Source organism: Spea bombifrons, chromosome 11 (assembly GCF_027358695.1).
Source record: "Spea bombifrons isolate aSpeBom1 chromosome 11, aSpeBom1.2.pri, whole genome shotgun sequence".
In the NCBI taxonomy this organism is placed as follows: Eukaryota; Metazoa; Chordata; class Amphibia; order Anura; family Pelobatidae; genus Spea; species Spea bombifrons.
Window position 1 is genome coordinate 21273583 of NC_071097.1, and position 20413 is coordinate 21293995.

The following is a 20413-nucleotide window of genomic DNA, read 5'->3' on the forward strand; positions in this document are numbered from 1 at the left end:
TGGAGCCACTCGCACAGAGCGAACCGCTCTGTGCGAATGGAGCCACTCGCACAGAGCGAACCGCTCTGTGCGAATGGAGCCACTCGCACAGAGCGAACCGCTCTGTGCGAGTGGAGCCACTCGCACAGAGCGAACCGCTCTGTGCGAGTGGCTCCATTCGCACAGAGCGATTCGCTCTGTGCGAGTGGCTCTGTGCGATCCGTGCACATAGACATGAAGAATACTTACCTCCGGAACGCGTCACATCCGTCACGTAGCTAAAAGAAGGCGGAGACTGCAGAGCGTGTAGCAGAAGCGGGGAACGCTCGCGGAGGTAAGTAAAAGAATTGATCACTCATTGAACAACGAATTGATCACTCGATTAATCGATAACGGAAATCGTTATCGATGATTTCCGTTATCGATTATTATCGATTTTATCGATTCGTTGTTTCAGCTCTACATTATTTTACAATCCAGAAACACCATTTGTATCCAACAGGGACCACTTGACTTGTCACAGCGACATGTGACCGCTGGCCACCATGTCACTCGATGGTCATTTCCAGCTGATGCTAAAAAGAGAGCCTGGGGCTGTCTATGGGGGAGTCTGGTTATCACATCAATGACATATCAATTGGGGTACCTCAACGCCCAAGAAAGAAAGGGGTCCTTTCTAAAATTACTGAAAGGATATAAGCAGGGATTTTGTTTTATTAGTAAAAAATTATGAGAATTGATAATGAAGATAATGAAAAGCTTTTTATGTTGGCCAAACTCTTGAAAAACATAATCTAGTAAAATGAGACGAAATCAAGTATTTTGAGAAATTCAGTTGGTGATACAAGCCAATAAAATTCCTCTATAACATATTAAAATTACTACAGTATAAACATGTAAAAAAACGCAAGGGCTACACTAAGTGGTGACCCATGGATGATCTTGCCATATACTAGGTGCTGTACACTCACCCACCTTACCCGAAAAGCTACTGTACAGCACTTAGATGCGTAACAACACAAGAGGGCCACGTGGGAGCGGTGACAGAGGTCTGGGCTGCAACAGCACAATGTTTCATTGATATTTCAGGGGAGATTAGGATATCTCCCCAACCTGCCAATAATCATCATTGCCTGCAAGTGGGTCAGCTACCAAAGGTTGTAGAATAGTGCCCAAAAATCAGGATTGTCACATGAAAACTACCCCTGATGAGATGTATGGGGTTATTATCAATTATCCATTAGCTACCAAACATTGACCAAGACAGTGAGAACACTGTCGAAGATTTATTTTTGTATTCTCCTATTGAGACATGCCATGGTAAAATTGATAGCATGTCTTAATAAAATGAAGGCCAAAAAAAAAGGAAACTGAGCAAGTTTATTCCATAAAGTCTTTAGCGAGAATCACACAAAACCTGAGATTAGTACAGAGATTGAATTGTAGTAATCGCCCCAGCTGCGCACATATACTTTTTATATGGACAGCTGGAGACCTCATCAATCACACCAACTATTGTGGATTCTTGACCTGGATTCTGGAGCTATTTATATGCAAATGATTTTTTTCCTCTTGGCTTTCCGTATGCGAGTCTAAGCACGTGAACCCCTGCATCTTTTCTCATTTTCTCTGGGTCAATTTTGAAGTTACAAGTTTTCCATTTATTTAGGCAAGTAAGCGTCGTATGTGGATAGGACGATAAACACGACAATCATAGACTTTACTGTGCGATACGTATCACTTTCATAAACGTGAAATTCGTACGTGTACCAATACAAGCCTTTTTACAATTACTTAAATAGTGTCTGTTTATTATGGTTACTCATATTTGTGGATGCAGAGTCTGGGAAATAGACTACAGTTCTTCAATTCATGTTGCAGTAAGTAAACACCATGTGAATTTGATGCGTTTTCGAGAGAAGGTTGCACTCTATACATATACACAGCTATTCCAGATATTTCTAAATGAAAAAATCAATTAACGTACAGAATCACTAACACATGAGCAAGTCTGGCAGGTCAATGTCCTTAAAATCTGGCCTTTAGTATAAAGGGCCAGACACAATGCTCTAGGGGCTACATCTGATCTCTTGTGGCTTTAGGGTGACAACAGTCAACTAGAAACAGAGTCTTTCCAGATTCCGCATTAGAATGTGTCAGGAACCCTGACGCATGAAGGTAGCGTAATCTTTGGTATTTGTAAGAGGAAGAGCTCTAAAAACCACCAGTTTTTATGGAGTAGGAAAAATTGCACATTGATCCAGAGCAAAGAGTTCCCTTCGTAAAAATTAAAAGATTATGGAAAATCTATGCACTGATGATGTAAATTACTCTGAATGGTTCAGACTTTTGTTCATTGGTTTTCAAAGAAAGGATTGTGATAACCAGCACAACATAAACCCCCACAACCTCATGCTAATCACGTTTATGAAATCGTGTTAATCCTCCAGCAGTTCTTCTTCAGACCCAACAAATGTACTGCCAAAAAAAGTGAGACAAGTAAGGATACGGGAAGCAATTTTGATCTAAAATTATGACTCAGAGGCCCGAAAGGGAGTTTCACGCAATTATTATTGGCAAGAACGTTTCTTCTTGTATGAATGTTACGACTGCCACAAGATTCACATATGAGAGGAAGACCATCTGGCTTCCTTATCCTTGGGAATTCTGTGTGTTCATTTTGTTACAGGAACCTCAACATGTCGGGAGGTCTGCATATTCAAAGAATTATTAACCCTTTCGTTTCCTAAACTGGCTTGGGATCTCTAAGTTTAATTCAGTCAGAAAAAAAACAGCTGGAAAAGGGACATACTGAGTATGAAGCAATTCTGTGAACTTTGTCCAGAAATGTGGTGTAAGAGCAAGGTTTTTTTTCATTTATTTTTTTGGACATTGATAATTTTGATATTTGCAGCCTTGATTAGTGCTGACCTTTTACAAGTATATTTGTAGACTATTCAAAAATGCCTATACATATACATCACAAATATGTTTATGTGTTTATCTACACATACATATATAAACACACACTATATGTAGAGTGTAAGCTTGTGAGCAGGGCCCGCTTCACCTAATGTATCGGTTTGTCTTAGTCTGTCAATTCTCGTCTTGTCATACCCCTTGAATATATGTATTGTATTAAGCGCTGCGTAAATTGTTGGCGCTATATAAATAAAAGATAATCATAATAAATAATAAAGTTTGTCATAGTCTGTCAATTCTAGTTTTGTCATACCCTTTGAAGATATGTGTTAGAAGAATCCCTGTGTAAATTGTTAGCGCTTCATAAATAAAAGATATATATATATATATATATATATATATATATATATATACATATATATATATATATACATACATACATACATACACACACACACATATTCATATCCCAAAAACATCTTGAGGACGGTCCTGCTCAAATGAGCTCACAATCTAGCCAACCTCTTACATATAAAATAAATCTTAGTGCATATGTATTACAGGTTATCTTTAGGAATATGGTTATACATGATGCAAAGTACTTTGTACTTTATGGAATCAATCATAACTACACAAAGAAGTATTGGCTGTGTGTTTCACACATGCTTTAAACCGGTGCAAATAACAAAAAATGTATCCAAAAAAAGATAAATGGGCCAAAAGATACACGATCAAAGAAAACATTCTGGATCTTTTGTAGCACAAATCTTTATATTATTCCAATGCACTTTTACCATTACTAGTTTCCAAATAGAAGTCCTGTAAGAATAAGTATATTATACGCTATTCTGGCACTTTCAGATTGCCCTAAGAACGGCCCATAGAATAAAACGAACACAAAAGCAAGCTGGCCAGTAACTCTTAAATTGCAACGGCTTACTGGTTTTACCAAGCTGAATCTGGTTACAATGCCAAAAAATGTGCCATGTTACTCGAAGGATGTACTGTAAACGATAGATAACCCGCGCTCCTCTTAAAGCTCCGCACAAGAAAGATAATTTAACTGAACCATGCAGCTCGGTGCTTGGCTGGGTCAAAGCTCGACAAATATATGGACATGTTCATGGAGCAGTCCATGAAAGCACGGCAAACATGCTTTCTTTATCTTTCCATAATCAACTCTGAGTAGAACTTGGAATGACCTGGAAAATATTGAGGTCCACGCTAGGGATTCTTAACAACAAAAGTTGAGGAGAGCTGTGGTTTTAATTAAGGAGGAGGATATTTTGAGAAGCTCAGCACTGTTCAGAAAAAAATGTAATATCATTGTTCTTTTATTGGTTGGCAAATTTGAATATAACAATACATGTGTTTAGAACACACACACACACGCATAAATAACACATATATACACACACAAACATCTATAATTGGGTACTCAGAGAAGCATATAGTTTAAAGGGACAGACCCACTAAAGAAGAGTGCTCTGTACTTTAGCTCTCCTCCTCCTCTGAGGTCCGATGATTGTTGCCGCTGATTGGTTGTATGTGGTGTGTTAGTGTCCCTTTAAAAGGAGAGCTGCTCGTATGTAGGGTCTCCACATACCTCCACATCCAATCACTCTAATTCCCTTAAAATAGCCAATCAATAACTAATCAATACTAAAGCTCTCTACCACCATTACACCAAGTTGCATTTAATGGATGAGGTAAACTTTGGGAAGCATTTTTCTTCTTATAGACAGCAAGAGCGGTCACTTAGATGCCCAAACCGCTTTGCAAGCACATTACAACCAGCTCATTTCCATACGGTGTCACGTTAATGTCATGAATGCGGCAGCCCTGAATGTTAAGCAGCACTCATCACCCTTTTATCCGTTTCCTTGCGGTTCAGCTATCACTATACCCACGCTTTATGATTTCAAAATAAGTGTATGTTCACTTTAAATAATAAATAGCTTTGCAGTTTTACAGGATATGTCAGTAGGGAACCAGGAGACCAGAAATAAAACCAGGAACAGCTGTTCAATGTTTTCTTTATATTTCTAGTGATAAATATTAAGGTTCTTACTTACATATTCTTTCACATTTTTCGTCCTCACAGCTTTGTAGGAGTAGTAAGCCGGATACAGCATACCAAACACCAGCCTACACACAGAGAGAAATCAAAAGTAAGAAGCAGGTTTTTCTATGGGAGTACAATTAATATTAAGTATTCCAGCAACCCAGACATTCTAAAAAATGCAATAAAGAAGTCCCAAAGGCTTCAAATGCAGACTGCACAATAAAAATCAAAATAAATCGCAATGAAACATGGAGTCTGCCGGCAGATAACAACCAGTCGGCCCATCTAGTCTGTTCATGGAGACTTAATAGATGGACAACTACAAAGTGACAGCAGTCCAGTCTATTCATAGGGTTCCATCACACTTCTTTGGCATTCCTGCCTCAACAAAATCCGAGCAAGTAAGGTCAATTTAAATTCAAGGCCACATCTGCTCAGTCATTTACGTGTACTGTTTATTGTGCTAGCGTGTGGGAGATATGCAGCGTACCGCAGCCTGCCAGCAATGCAGCTGTGAACATTACACTCAAAGCACCCGGTCACATTTTAATTTAGAGTTAGAAGGGCAGCTAGTACATGGTCCTGGTACCCTAAGGGTTATACATGGAATGGGGAAAATCCCATGATGCTCAGCTTCCCAACAGGCCGAATGAGCATCATGGGAAGTGCACTTCAATACCACATAAAAGGCTAAAGATGTTGCAAGGCATGGGTCATGCCACGGAATCATCACATTCTTCCAGATGGTTTCAGCGATGAACGTCATCCTTGGCATCAACAGATTTAGTTGTAAACTCTGGAAAAGCTGGGTTACTTACAGTTTGATAAACACTATACATTCTCAACATATGTAGTCCTTTGAGTGGAATAATATGGTATATGGTTTCTTCTTTTACCAAATACTTATCTAAGAAACAATCAAATGAGGACAGATCTTTTTATTAATAGATTATAAGATTCCAAGAGTAGGGCTCGCTCCTCCTCCTGTACCAGTATATAATAACTTAATGTTATGGCCAACCCCACATATTGCACCCTGCCTCAAAGCAAAAACGGCTCAGGAATGGTTTGAGGAACACAACAAGTTCCTTGGCCTCCAACTTCCTTAGATTTCAATCCAATCGGACATCTGTGGGATGTGCTGGACAAACAAGTCCGATCCGTGGAGGCCCAGCTTGCAACTTACAGGACCTAAGGATCTGCTGCTAACGTCTTGGTGCAGATACCACAGCACACCTTCAGGGATCTAAAGGAGTCCATGCCTCGCCGGGTCAGGGGTGTTTTGTCCGCAAAAGTAGGACCTACACAGTATTAGGCAGTTGGTCATAATGTTATGGCTGATTGGTGTATTATATACAGGCATACACAATGTCTATAAAATTCCTGGCATAATGTACAAATTCAACCATCTCTAAAATGCCACCTTATTTTTTTACAATGCAATTTAAAGACAGCTTCCCAGAGAGAAAAATAATTTATCGTACTTTAATGCACTTCTAAATGTTTCCAAAAGGTGCCTGCTGCTCACTATTACACTGAAAAAAAAATATGCGAAAAATCTAAATGTGTATGAAAAAGAACAGAAAGGGAAGCAGAGAGCAGTAACAGTTTTCTATATGGAACACTAACTAGCGATGCTATTGTAGGAGAGAATGGTGGTGCAGATTTTTGTGTGTGTGTGTTTTTTTTTTTGTTTAATACCAAGTGGGAACAAAGCCAGTCTTTTATCTGGAAGCTGGTTTCAGCTGAATGTAATTTATTATGTTCTGCACTGTGAGATTTATGGGTAGCCTTGCTTAGCCATGTATAGAGCTGGCAGTAAAATGCCCCGCTTTCAGTTTCCTGGCTGCACACAGCAATTAACTGTAGCATTCTTCAACTGCTGCCTAACCTTAGAAAACCTTCACAGTGTGTTCCTACAGCAATGCATAGGGAATTTGCTAGAGCAACAACAATTTAGTGCAAGTCTTTTATAGAGGACTTCGGAGGGGGGGGGTTATATTTACATTGTATGTAATCACTGCTGTCTTGCCTAGGGATATGTCACATTACAATAAGCAGCCATGCTCAACAATTTCAGTGTTCACATAGAATCTTCACATTGCAGATGTCGTCCTGACTTGAGTAACCTTTGATTTTTGGGAGGAATTAACGCAGGATCTTAACTCGAGGTGCGGCTTGCAGCTGTCAAGTTGTCATAAGTTTCCTAGAATGTTACTCACCAGGGAAAGGTGATAGCAGATTCTAAACTCGTTGGAGCAGGGGACTTTTTGTTTCTATAAGTCAAATTGTGTTACACTACTTGATGTGTCCTATTTACCCATTCCACAGCGCTGTGGAGTACGATGGTGCTTTATAAATCATTAAATTATAATATAAGGCATCCCAGTGACTTCTTCCTCTACCACTGAGAAGTTTGTGAAGGTTTGACTGCTTTATTGTAACACTGAATTCCTTGAGCTCAGAATTGTAATCTATTCTTGGGCATGTCTACCCAATGTATCTATAGTAATAAAGCCACTTTCTGTACAAAATAACTACCCACCTGAGACCAGCTGATTGTAAAGCTCAGTCAATAACTAGTGTTTTGCTTGACAACATACATAATTCTCTGCCTAAATTGATCTACTTTTGCTCACTCCTCCTCCTAAAATGGTAAGAACCAAAGAGAAAACAGCCCGATGGTGAGGAATAACTACACAAAACCGAGGCAGGTGACATTAGCAACCAGAAACCGACAAGAGACACCAGCAGGGGAGGACATCTTCTGGTCCCATGGAGGGGGGGGGGCAGGTTACTGGGCTCTTAACCTCCCCCCAGTAACTAAAAGAGTAGCACACATATTTACACACAAATACACGCACACACTTATACTAACACACACTCCTTCTAACACATGTATCCATATAAACTCATGCTACCACACACAGTTACACACTCATGCTAACACACATTTAAATGGTTCATTTCATTCATTTTATTATAAAGCAAAATATATAAGAACATAAAAAAACACTTTCCACACTTTTCTTATGTAAAAACTACAGACAGATGTACTGTAGTTAAAAGTACAAAGCCTACTAAAGATGATTCATATAATCTTGAAAAATGGTTAACGTAACTATATACAAATGATAAGAAAATAACAGGAATGTCGTTCTGTAAGTACAGTATGAAAAGAAAACATAGAAAGGGATTCCAGATGTTGTATAAGTACAAACCAATTTTTATATAAACAGTTGAAAATTCCCATTTTCTTCTTCTTTTGAAGTGAAAATGAGTCGGTGTGCATCAGGGGTATAACACGGACCCCTGCAGCTGCAATGCAAGGGGGGCCCATCGAGGCTTCTTGGTGTAGGAGTAAGGCATTTCAAAAAGGAATAAATGCATGTACATAATACATGGCTGCTGTGTATATGAACATTTTTATTCGTCTGCGTGCAGAACACTCTGATACACCCATCAAACATTCTGAGCTCACGGAAAACAGGATTGGAAGAAGGCACAGCAGGGTTTGTCTCTTCAAAACTGGGACATTCGGGAGGTACTGGATGACAACCGGCAGCATATCCATAAAAATGATCAACGAAACTTACAATGTATCTGGGTGTGTTTATGCAAGATTTGTTGAGATCAATACAACTCATTGTTAACATATTCTGCTTATCTAACAAGTACAACAAATTGAAAAAAAAATGTTTTTTTCTTTTCTTTAAAGCTCAGAATTCATAAAATATGTTCAAATGTCCAGTTAAGGCTCCTAAACAGTCTTAAAAAAATATTTTATCAAAATGGACATGTAAGTCAAAAATTACACGAGATGTCCTGTTATTTCTGCCTGTCCTGTTTTCTCTCCCTGCTGCTGAATCAAGTGACGCATGAACTGCCGAGGGATTGGGATTTAGTACCTTTGTCGCCATGGTAACAGCAGAAGCCTTTTCATGCAGACTACTTATAAGAAACAAAAGGCAGGTATATAGCACAGCATCTTAAGAAGCAGTGGGCAACCAAAGGACAGATTGAAGCGAACAATTCTTATTTTAATTACCATTTACTTGTAGTTCAGCAAAATATCATGCTACATTTTGGAAGAGCAATTACACATAAGAGATTTTAAAACAAAGTCGTGGCATTACTGTCATAAAATATATCAGCTTTGAGTATTATTTAAAGAGGCAGTTTAATATCCCAGACACCATTCCTAAAGACGAATCTTCAGTATGCACTATTATGATTATGCATTATTAAAAAGGTTTAAAAAAGAAAAGCACTTACTTTAGAGAGAAGCTGCAGCTCCGGGCTACAGCCTCCCATCTCCTCAATGGTTTCAATGGTTTGATGAATGTCACCACTGATGACCCCCTCCCAACCTGCATTGTTCACAAACCATCAAAATCACATATCCTGCACAAAAAAATAGCCGGAGGGTGGGGAAATAGGCAAATGCACATGGAGGAGAATCATATGGATGAGATTCCGCAGAACCCCCCCAATCGGCATTTGCGAGAAACACCCTCTCTCGCAGAGAAAGTTAGGGACATTCCTTAGCAGAGATGACTGGCTCCATTCGCAAAGACCTATTATCTAGGAGTTGTCACGCACTGGCCAAGAAAAATGCTTCAAAACCCCGCTCCATGATTCCATGCCAGACAGAAAGCATTGTTGCACATTGGGAACGTATCCAAGCAAATTCAATTAAGACAATTTTACAAACACAATTCAAACAACGTAATTACCCCATCCAAATGTATATACAATTTGTAAATAAATCCAACTTCGTAATTTAGCTTTGAAGCGCCAACACCACATTTGTTTTATGCCCTTGTAAGTTTCCTTTCTTTTTTTTCCCTCCCTTGAGGTTTAGCCGAAGAGGTCCACCCCGCATTTAATTCTCTTTTTCTGCTGTTGCTATGGCAACTTGCAGAACAGAACTGCAACAACAGATTGTAATTCTGGCCTTAGGAAGAAACACAGCATTGGGAATTGGCCAGACTCCAAGCTATATATTTGCCAAGCTTTCATCTATGCGGGGGATGGGTAAAGGGAAATAGGGGGGGTAGTTATGGTACTCAACTAAAAAGCTTTTATTTTTTTTATTGAGCTTCATAAGCCAAGTAAACAAATTTTAATTATGAAACCTTTATTCACGGCACTAGACAGTGTTATTTCTTTCTTAAGTTGAATACAAAAAGTCTGTAAGACATGGAGGAAAGGAAACAAAATTCCATAAAATACACAACAACATTTGTACTGTAGCTTCAAATATCTTCATAAAAGATTTTGAATACCTAAAGCTATCACATAACAGCCACTTCCAGGTTTACAGATAAACAAAGTTCACGGGAACAATGAAACAAAATCTCATTTTCTTCAAGCTACATTTCATTGCTATTTTTTTACAGGGGTCTTCCTCCTTTTTTCAGGTGCAATCCTACTCATATTGGTTGCTGCAAGCAGCCAAAATTGTGTTAGAACTTTTACCTATGTGGTGCTCGACCGCAGCGCTCCGTTTCTTCCTCCGTCTCCCGCATCCCTCAGTGACATGAATAGGCTTAATTCTAGGCCTTCCTCGCATAACGGTCATCATATGACATGCGTGTGCATGAATTACATCTCATTTTTAAAGGGGAGTCTATGACTTCAGACAGACTCGGCCTGTTCCTGTGACACGACTCCTGTCTGCTGATTTGGCTCGGTTCCTGTCCCATGCATTTTGAATGCTGGCCCGGTTAGATCCCAGGACTTTGCTATTGCTCTGATGATTTGGCTTGGTTCCTGTCCAGGCTACAACCCGCGGTTTCGCTGTTGCCTACGCTTGCTGTCCTGGCCTGCTTGTCCTTGGTTCCTGACTCTGCCTATACTGTCATCAGTTTGTCCTGGGCTGTCCTGCTTCAGAATTCTTCTGTCCAACCTCCGCACTTAGGTTCCCCCACCTTCAATTATCGTTACAAACAAATAACACAGCACCAAGGGGCAATGTGCTATACCTCTCAACAGAATTGTTTATTTTATTTCCTATTTACAGATAAAGAATGCAAGTGCTTACAACGTGGCTGTACGAGATGCTAACCTGTCCACTTTTCAAGCCATAGCTACTTTCCTGCCATAGTAATTTCACTCACTGTCAATCAAATCTTAAATTGCCCTAGGCTGAGCTTCCGTTAAAATTACCTGGCATGTCTGGAGAGGGCGCTCCACGAAGTACCTTGAAATGCACCTACCGCTAAACCGAGCAGAGTGCCAAATGCCACATCCTTAGAATAAATCGGAATTTGGTGAAAATCAAAGCACATCTATCAATTTCTGGGTGAACTAATTACCTAATCAATAACCAGTTCGTTGGAATGTAGTTTTATTAAATCAATTGCTACACATTTTTAACATAATTTATGAGCAGATCATCCAATAAATAATGAAATAAAAACATATTTCAAGAGTTAGTTATTTTCTTTCCAACAAATCAATCTTTTTTTCACATATCAGCATGCAGAAAAGCATAGTTCATTCTGAATTCTACATGCACTGCAGCCTTCTGACATGTTCCAGCAAGCACTTGCGTGATCATTCAGCATTTGCTACCTGACAGTTACTACCGAATAGCTGATCATTCACCGCCTGTTTCTTAACAGCCATTATAAGATTTTACATGCTCCCATAATCAAACAATTCTGAACCGATTGTGTGTGTGCGTGTAGCCACTAGACTTGAGCATCCGTTTTCGGGCGAATGCGTTTTTGTGCCAAATGTTGCTGTTGCGTCCATTCGTCAGAATAAATAACAAATGCAACATTGGAAGAAAGAAACAAAAAACAAATATGCAGAATACGGAAATATTCATTCATTTGTTCCATTGCCGTTGGCCGCCATTTTACCTACAATAAGAGGAGGACATCTCGCCATTTTGCCCGCACTAGAGACATTGAATGAGCCGATCTCCGGTTGTCCAATCAGCTCACTCCTGTCACATCATGCTTCGGGCTTGTCCGATGGCTGTGTTGCATCTTTCAGCTTTCTTATTTCTTACGAAGAAAATTCTTCACCCGACAAACTAACACAAACTTTACACCGGCGCCCAAGTCTAATAGGCACAAAAATGTAGAGTAAAATTAAGACAGCTTTTAAAATGATGCTAATATTATATATATATACATACACACACACACACACACACATTAACCTATACGGCATAATAAGGCATAAGGCATAATAAGCATATATTCCATTACTTGACAACATTCCAATATTAGCTTGCTATTGGTATGGATTATTTTGTGTGTCGTGGATATAGGATTATGTTCATTTGTGGAGGGATGATTCAGAATTCAGTATTATAGTTATCAGGAGAAGAGATTCATTATGATCATCCAATATATTGAGTGGAAGAAATTGTCTCATTGTTCACTCTTAACTCAAGGCATACTTCATCACATTATAAGAATTCTACTCAATTTTAACCAATTAGGATGAAAGACAACAAGATGGTGAGTGTTATGACCTGGTTTTAGTTGGAAACTAATCTTGGAAACGATATGGTTCTAGAATTTAAATCTGTTCATCACTACACTAGCCTTTTAAGAATTCTTGAAAGGCCACTGCAGCAGACAATGCCACAAAATGTGTAATGGATTTATAATGATACAATGTTACTGTCAAAAGCAATTTAGTCTGATCAGGAGGAAAAATCTGAAACGCTTTTGGGACACCAACCCACAGAGCCTACTTTAAAGCGGCGCTCTAGAAAAAGACTTGTTGTCCAAAATGATATATGACAAGGCTTAGTAGGGGACTTTTCCAGGCAGATCGCAGAAGCACAACCGTCCAAGACTTACTCAGGCTGACCTGGCAAAATAGTCAACGGTGGGCAACCATGCTGATTTTAAGCAGACTATTTTAGCAAACAGGGCTTGTTGTTTATTTAATAGCTAGAAATCATTTTCTTCACGGAGGCCAATGGGTGCCATCAGTCAAACGTGAGGTGTTATGAATTCAGTAACAGGTTTCCAGAGCTGTAATAGCACAAGTAATGAGACCTGTGAAAAGCTTTAGTAGACACTTTTTTCAGGGATCTGTAAGGCAAACTACGTTTTTGCTTGCCTGTTCACATCTTCTGCAATCTGTCTGCAAGAACGTTTGCTCTTTTGCTTGTATGGCTGCTGCTTGGGATCTGCAACAAACCTAGCAGAACCTGTCCATGCCGTGCATGTGCGACCAAATGGAAGGAACCTAGCCACCACGGGAAAACACCATGAAGGGCACAGGGAGACTGGCGGAGGCAGTTATATAAAATTATATTATACAAATTGAATTTTCCTTAAATACAGTTTCCCCATGGTACAATTCGCTATAAAGAAAAAAAAAAAAAAAAAATTACAGGAAGAATATTTAGTCATTGCCATTTGTAACAGATTTATTCATACATTAATATTTACTGTTCATTTTGGTCTTTTATTGAGTTACTATATACCATACATTTTCACTTTTAAAACATAAATTTAGAACATTATTTATTCAAAAAAAAAATCCTGTTCTCTTCCATTGTTTGGTTAGTAGCAAAGTTGAAAATCCCACAGAGATACAGGATGAACAGCTGGAAATCATCATTATTCGTCTTGCCAAAACGCTATTTGGAATTAGATGTCAGCAGAAAGCTAATGGTAAATACTGCCCTGACAGATGTCCAACCCGGTGTTATTTATTTGCTCTCTTCACCTTACAGAAAGTCTTATTCCTCTTCGGTTTAGAACTATATAAAGAAAATGATATACTAAAGCAAAGGGGGGTGTAGTGGGGTACTGGCAAACCGACTAACCCCAGACCTGGAACATCGCTGTTCGAACGACAGCACAAGGCGTACCGAGCAGACTGAGGGAAAAAATCTACTGTATATTCCAGGAAAATCTAACAATTGAGAATCAGACAACAAGCCAGACAGAGCTGAGGCTATGGATTGGATTTCATTCCCTCCCACGCACAGAAAACAAATTATGGATGTGCGTGTGCAGAATGGTGATTATGTCAACACAAATGGGTTTTGTCTCCATACCAATGATTTAAGTAAAATCCAAAACAGTGGCACACAATGGTTATAGCTCTATAGGGTTCTATATACAAAACCAGAAAGATGCACTCGCGAGTGAAAGATCTGTATTGTGAAAACCTACATATTACTGGAACATGGTATGGGGATCATATAAATGTGATGTCTCACTTGGACAATATCATTAAAGAGAGTGGACCAAGCTGAATATATTTAATGCTTAACGCCAGTCAACGCCAATTCTCAGCAAGGGTTGAGGATAATCTAACACAAAGAGTTGTGCACATAGGCAGAAAGCTCTACTGAATAAAAGGGCAAAATTCCCACAGAAACACTCCAATATCTTGTGGAAAACCTTTCCAATAGAGTGGAAGCTGTTATAGATTCAAAGGGGGGACCCCACTACATATTACTGTCTATGTATTTAGAATGCGATGTCATCAAAGTCCCTGTTGGTGTAATGGTCAGGCTCTAAATAAGATATTAATATTAAAAATAATAAATAATAACATAAGAGGGGAAAAGCAAACTTTGTCGACAGCAAAGAAAAGAAAACCCACAAAAACAGGGAAACGGATCTAAAGAAGAGACTCAAATAAAATATCAGGAACTGAAAGGGAGGAGGAAGAACAGAATGTGGTGTGACCAAAAAATAGGCCAAATGTCTCCCTGTGTCCCTAAATGGAAGTCTTGTCACCAATCACCCATCAAACTCCTGATCCAAGCTGTCCGTCCACCCAGCACAACATACTGTAGCAGTAATAAAATGACGGATCTGCTTATTTTGCTTAACACACTAAATGATGAAGCTATTGTTTTGTGTCGATGGGACAGCACTTTTTAGCAAACTGTACTAATCTAGCTGTCGTCCCCATGTCATACCTTCTAATATTTATAATGGCCAAGGAGGGGTACTTTTGTGGTTGTGATAGTTGGTGGGACACACTTTATACGATTAGAGGTCATGCCAGGTACTATTCTAGTAATATTTGTGTGCTCCCCAGTGACCCCCTCAAAACACTTGCCAACCTGGAGCTGACTGGCAGTAAGTTTATCATGTGACAGTAGCCAAACACATCTATTGCAAGCCAAACAGCTATGGGGGTGGTAAAGGGGCAAATGCATAAGGAGGGATTCTACAAACCCTTTAACGTAACAGTACTTTTTCGGTGTTAGGCAGCTCCATGCTCTTAAAAGAAGGATCAACAGACGACCTGCGTTAACCTTGATTGCTTGCAGACAAAAGAATTTCTGCAAGCTCTCCATGCATCGATATTCCAGTAAACAAAATGTTTTAGAAGTTGAACCAAGGCCAGAAAACTCTCCTGATACTCTGGCGTTGAGACAAATCGAGACAGAGAAATCATATTTCACTAGAGAAAAAAAAAAGTAGTATGTAGGCTTTGTATTAACAAAAGGAAACTGGAATAACAATTACCTCTGTGTCGAGATTAGGTTTTTTCCCCACTGCAACAGTGAGAACGTTATTGGTTTTGGCCACCATTCGAGAGAAAAACAAGAAATGCCATGAATAAATCCAAGTCTCTGGAACTGGCGAAGCAGACTACCTTTTTATGACTAGTTTGTTAGCTTGAAGCCTGTAGAGTAGAAAAATAATGCTGAAGAGCCACGCTTTGGTCGTACCCTGCCAGCATAAAGGCAAACGTTCCCACTGCTACTCTGATGAGATTTCAGAGGCACACCATGGCAACAAATTTATTAAAACTGGGAACGCCACCCTAAATTCCTAGTCTTACACAAAATCCCGAAAACAGATCTCTTAAAGGGGGAATCACCACCAAAACACACACTATACCAGGGCTTGACAAATTTGTTGTGAATCTAGGCGCCAGGTAAAAAAGTTAGGAGCCAGGATTTTTTTAAACTAACAGTTGGTCAGGAGTGATCCGATCATCATCAGCCCACTTACTAAACTCACAGCATTTGACCTGGAAGCACCCTGGACTTTCAGGTCAGTGCTGTTTTTATTATTATTATTTTTTTAACCCTTTCAATGCTGATGTTCCATTGGAGCACAGCATTGACTGATATTTAGTCCCCACAAGCTTGTGGGGACAAATGTTAACCCCTGCAATGCCACGAATGTGTCATACACAATTGTGGCATTGAAGGGGTTAATGCTGCACTCTCGCTCTCAGGGAGCGATCAGGCAGCAGGGGGGTGTTGGGGCTGCTCTCCACACTCATGGGGAGACCAAAGAACCCTCTCCCCTGTCCCTGAAGCTGCCTCTGGCTTCCAGGCAGACCACCAGCAGCAGAGCCCCTTACAAAAACGGGAATTAACCCCTAAATGCCGCGATCGCGGCATTAAAGGGGTTAATGCTGCACTGTCGCTCTCATGGAGCGATCAGGCAGCAGGGGGGCGTTGTGTCAGGACCCAATCAACACCGAACCTCCTTCCCTGAAGCTGCCTGTGGCAGCTGAAAACACGATTGCTGGTTTTGCAGCAACCACGTTTTCAGCCTACAGGCTCACTCCGTGGGAGGGATCTCAGGCTCGGGGGCGGGCTCGGAGTGGCTGTGCTGTCTGCCCAGACTCCTGGGCAGACAGCAGCAGCGCCCCCGTGTGGTGACTCAGCCTCTTACATCCACATTTTTTTCTGGATGTAAGAGGCTGACAAAACCTAGGCGCCAGGACAAAATTCTCTGTCGCCATGGCGACCTGGCGCCTGGGATTTGTCGAGCCCTGCACTATACAATGCATTAAATACATTCCTATATAGGGTTGGAGATATATACAAAGTCTGTTGGTACATGGATAGACATATGTACACGATTGTCCGGCTGAAAGGGACTTTAATGCATATGACAGCTGAGCAGTCCCTGGTATGCTGGTTTCTATGTACCCCATCTATTTGCCATGTTATATACTCACTGCCAGTCAGCTCCATTTTTTATTTATTTAGCACCAATAATGTATGCAGTGCTCCTTACAATTCATATATTTAGGGTAGAATTGAGACACTAACACAAACCCATACATTAGGGAGAAAGGGGCCTGCATGCAAGCTTACAATCTAGAGGGATGTTTGAATATTATATTTACTTTATAAATGAACATATTTGTCTCAGTAAACCCTCTGATCAGAAGGTTTTCTGATCATGCAGCTATACAGGTGGCAGCTGGTGTTTGAGGAGTGGATGTGTGGCGTTTCTCACTTTCCACACAACACAGAAACAATGAGTGGGCTGAGTGGGTAGGCTCTGAATCATACCTTGAAAACGTATGTGCTCAATCCACCGACACGAGACACGGTAGACACTGGAGTAGGGAACAATGTTAGCACTGGCCTCAAATATTCATTATATAGGGGCTATTGCTGGATCTGAATATTATATATATATATATTGTACAGTTCACAGACACACAGTATACCATTGGCATAGATGAAATTATGTGTAGCGGCATGCCATGGGGCCTTGGAGCCCAAGAGAGTGATCTGCCCTCCAGTTTTGCAGTAGGGGGACTACCCATCTCTCTCTTGGACCTGCAGTCCTAAGCCTAGGCCAGAGTATGTGGCTACAAATAAAATTATTTACAAGCTGTGCTGTTTCTTTGTTTCAAACTAAGGTACTGACATAGATTAAATACATTGAGTTTTACCCCTGAGTATGAATTCTTCCTTCCTGACCGGTATCATGGCTGAACACGGTTGCTTTTATATTAAATAAGGAATAACTCAAAGAGTTTTACAGGTTTAGTTCAGCGAGTGAGAGTGTGCGTTTTAACAATTATGACATTTACTGCATGGTCCGCCTCATCTCACAAGACATTCAATTCCATTTTGGGAAGCTTGTCCTGAACCGACTGTCCTCGTGTCCCACCCACAGTCATGAACTCGGGATGTTTGAGTTGGAACAGTCTCTGCTCCTGGGAGACTTCTCAACTGCAGTACATACACTATGGGTTCTGTCTCCTTGCCCTTTGTATATAAAATGACATTGGGTGTATACATTGGAACTATTCACAATGTATACACGTTCCATGCTTTACCCACTCCAGCTAAATTAAGGCTGTCCAACTCTGGCCCTCAAGAACTTGTGTCTCAGAAGCAAAAACCAAAAGGACCAGATCAGGTGCTACCCTTCTGTTTTCCCATGACTGTCAAACTGGCTGACGTCTTAATTAATAACAAAGCTTACACAACCACAAACTGTTAAAACGCTGCGCTATCCGGCCGACCTGCACTCCGTAGAGACAGAACACTGAGATCTGTGGCAATCTGAAACCTCCCGAAAGAAACGGCGTGGAAATCTCTGTTCACTAGACCTTATCATGCAAATATTACATCGCACCATCCATCATTTAACACCGTGCATAATACTACTCCCAGGGCACGTAAACCATAAATATTTGTGCCGAAGGAATACAATTTTAACAGCTCATTCAGAAATATAGCCGGATGCACCTTGTTCTTAGAGGACCAGTGCTACACATATAACTAGACGTGAACAGCAGGGTCATCACCAGACTGCTCTACCTCAATGTGTTCCAGATTAGTACGTTGCGTTCCAGGTAAAACAAGCAAATTTCACAAAGACGTAAGCAAACGTAGAATAACGTTATAGTCTGAATCACGTAATGTGCAATGTGTGCCATGTTGCAGGCTTCTGGGTCACCAGCTTGTCTAATAGCAGAGGATCATGGTAGGCAAGTACTCATGTCATGCACAAAAATAAAAGTATAAAAAGGTACTATTTTTGTGACAAATATTAAATATTTTTTCTTACCAACACATCACAATAAAGACAACAACAAAAGGATATAAAAGTATGATGGGCACACAATATATAAAAGGGCTCAGAACTGTTAGACCCGCAGCAAGACTGAACTAAACAATGAGAATGAGGGTTAAACCTTGCCATGACCTTCACATGAACGAATGCGAGGAAGAAAACCATACTATGTCTCCTCTGACATAGAAAACAATGAGTTAAAGACTGTGACGTGCTATGCACACGCTCACTACTTTGTCACGTATAGGAAAGCCTTATGCCTTAGCATAAAAAAAGAAAGAGAGCTCAAGGAGTTACAGACTGTTCGTTCTGGAATCTAACATCTCATTTACCCTGCTACGTGGCACCACCGTTAGAAGGTCTAAGGAAACCACAAACGCTTCCAGATATTTCAGTGATTGCAATCGCAGAGCCTGGAAAAAAACCTGGAGCCACAATCTCCTCATCAGAAAAGCTACTTAATTTCAATTCAAGCCCAACAAAGACATTGTGCATACAATTTCACTCGTTTCACATTTATTTCTTACACACTTCATTATAGATTGTTTGTAGCTATATTGGTCTCAGAAACACGTATTATTTCATCGTTTGCTGAAAGTATTAAGGAACTTTTGGGAACATTAAAAAAAAAAAGAGCGTTGAAAACTTCGGACGGAAAGCTCCGCACATTCCACTTGCCATTTTTACTTTTCTGAGGCTTGCATATACATTTGTCAGTGCAGAGTTTTTGTAGAATAATGAGATGCGTGCGTGTTTGCGTTTACTGTAATGCCGGAGTCTACACGCACAACACAATCCATTTAAACTGTATTTATAGCCAAGTACAGAAAAGGGATCTATCCACTAAACAGAGATTTGGAGTATCAGCTCTCAATGGGCTAACCTTGGCAGGTTCATCCAGCGAGAAGGACTGTGCTGACCGCGCATATTGTATAATTTAAAAGGTGAGGAGACTGGAGAGCCCTCACTGATTCATATATACATTATCCAGGGCTAACCAAGCTCTTTGTGTAGCAGAACCTTGTTGGGGATGGATCTTCATGATGTAGAGTGAGGTCAAGGAGTTGAAACCACAACTCTCCTGAAAACTCTGCCTTAAGTGAATTAATCCCCAAATGGATTTTCTTTAATTGCATCCATTTCACATTTGGCTGGTGGTACATTAGGGTTTCTTATAAGTGTCTCCATGTTGCGTACAAGGTATTACATATATGCACCAACAGTGACATGTCAGGAGGGTGCCGGTCACCCCATAATCTCTTTTACTTGTTCCTTCGTCCATCACTAGGAGGACCTGCGCTCCCTAGTAAATAGAAGTAGTTATTGCTCACAAGGAACCAGAACGAAGGAGAAAATGACGGCGGTTTTAGAGCAGCGCTGAGTATTGCTTATCTTTTCCAATGGAGCCGGAAGGCATTGGAACTAAACCCTAGGAAGGAAGGAGAAAAGTGTTGGAGGAGTCAAGAAATATCCTTATAACGAGACCTCACACAGTCCCGTTCTAATCTAAAAGCAGAGGGTGTAATGGAAGGCATTTGCTTTATAGAGAGCGTGGTAAACAAGTGCAACAGCTTCCCAGCAGAAGCGGTAGAAGCGAATATAGTGAGGGAATTTAAACATTCATGGAATAAGCATACGGCTACCCTGAATATAA

At 40.3% G+C, this 20413-nt stretch overlaps 1 protein-coding gene across 1 annotated transcript in view; it reads right to left on the reverse strand.

Moving 5' to 3' along the window:
* REEP3 (receptor accessory protein 3) overlaps positions 1–20413 on the reverse strand; it is a 68250-nt gene that overhangs the window by 39851 nt on the left and 7986 nt on the right. The window contains exon 2 of the mRNA XM_053450511.1: positions 4977–5049. Coding sequence (XP_053306486.1) covers positions 4977–5049 — 73 coding nt within the window. The remainder of the gene's footprint in view (positions 1–4976; positions 5050–20413) is intronic.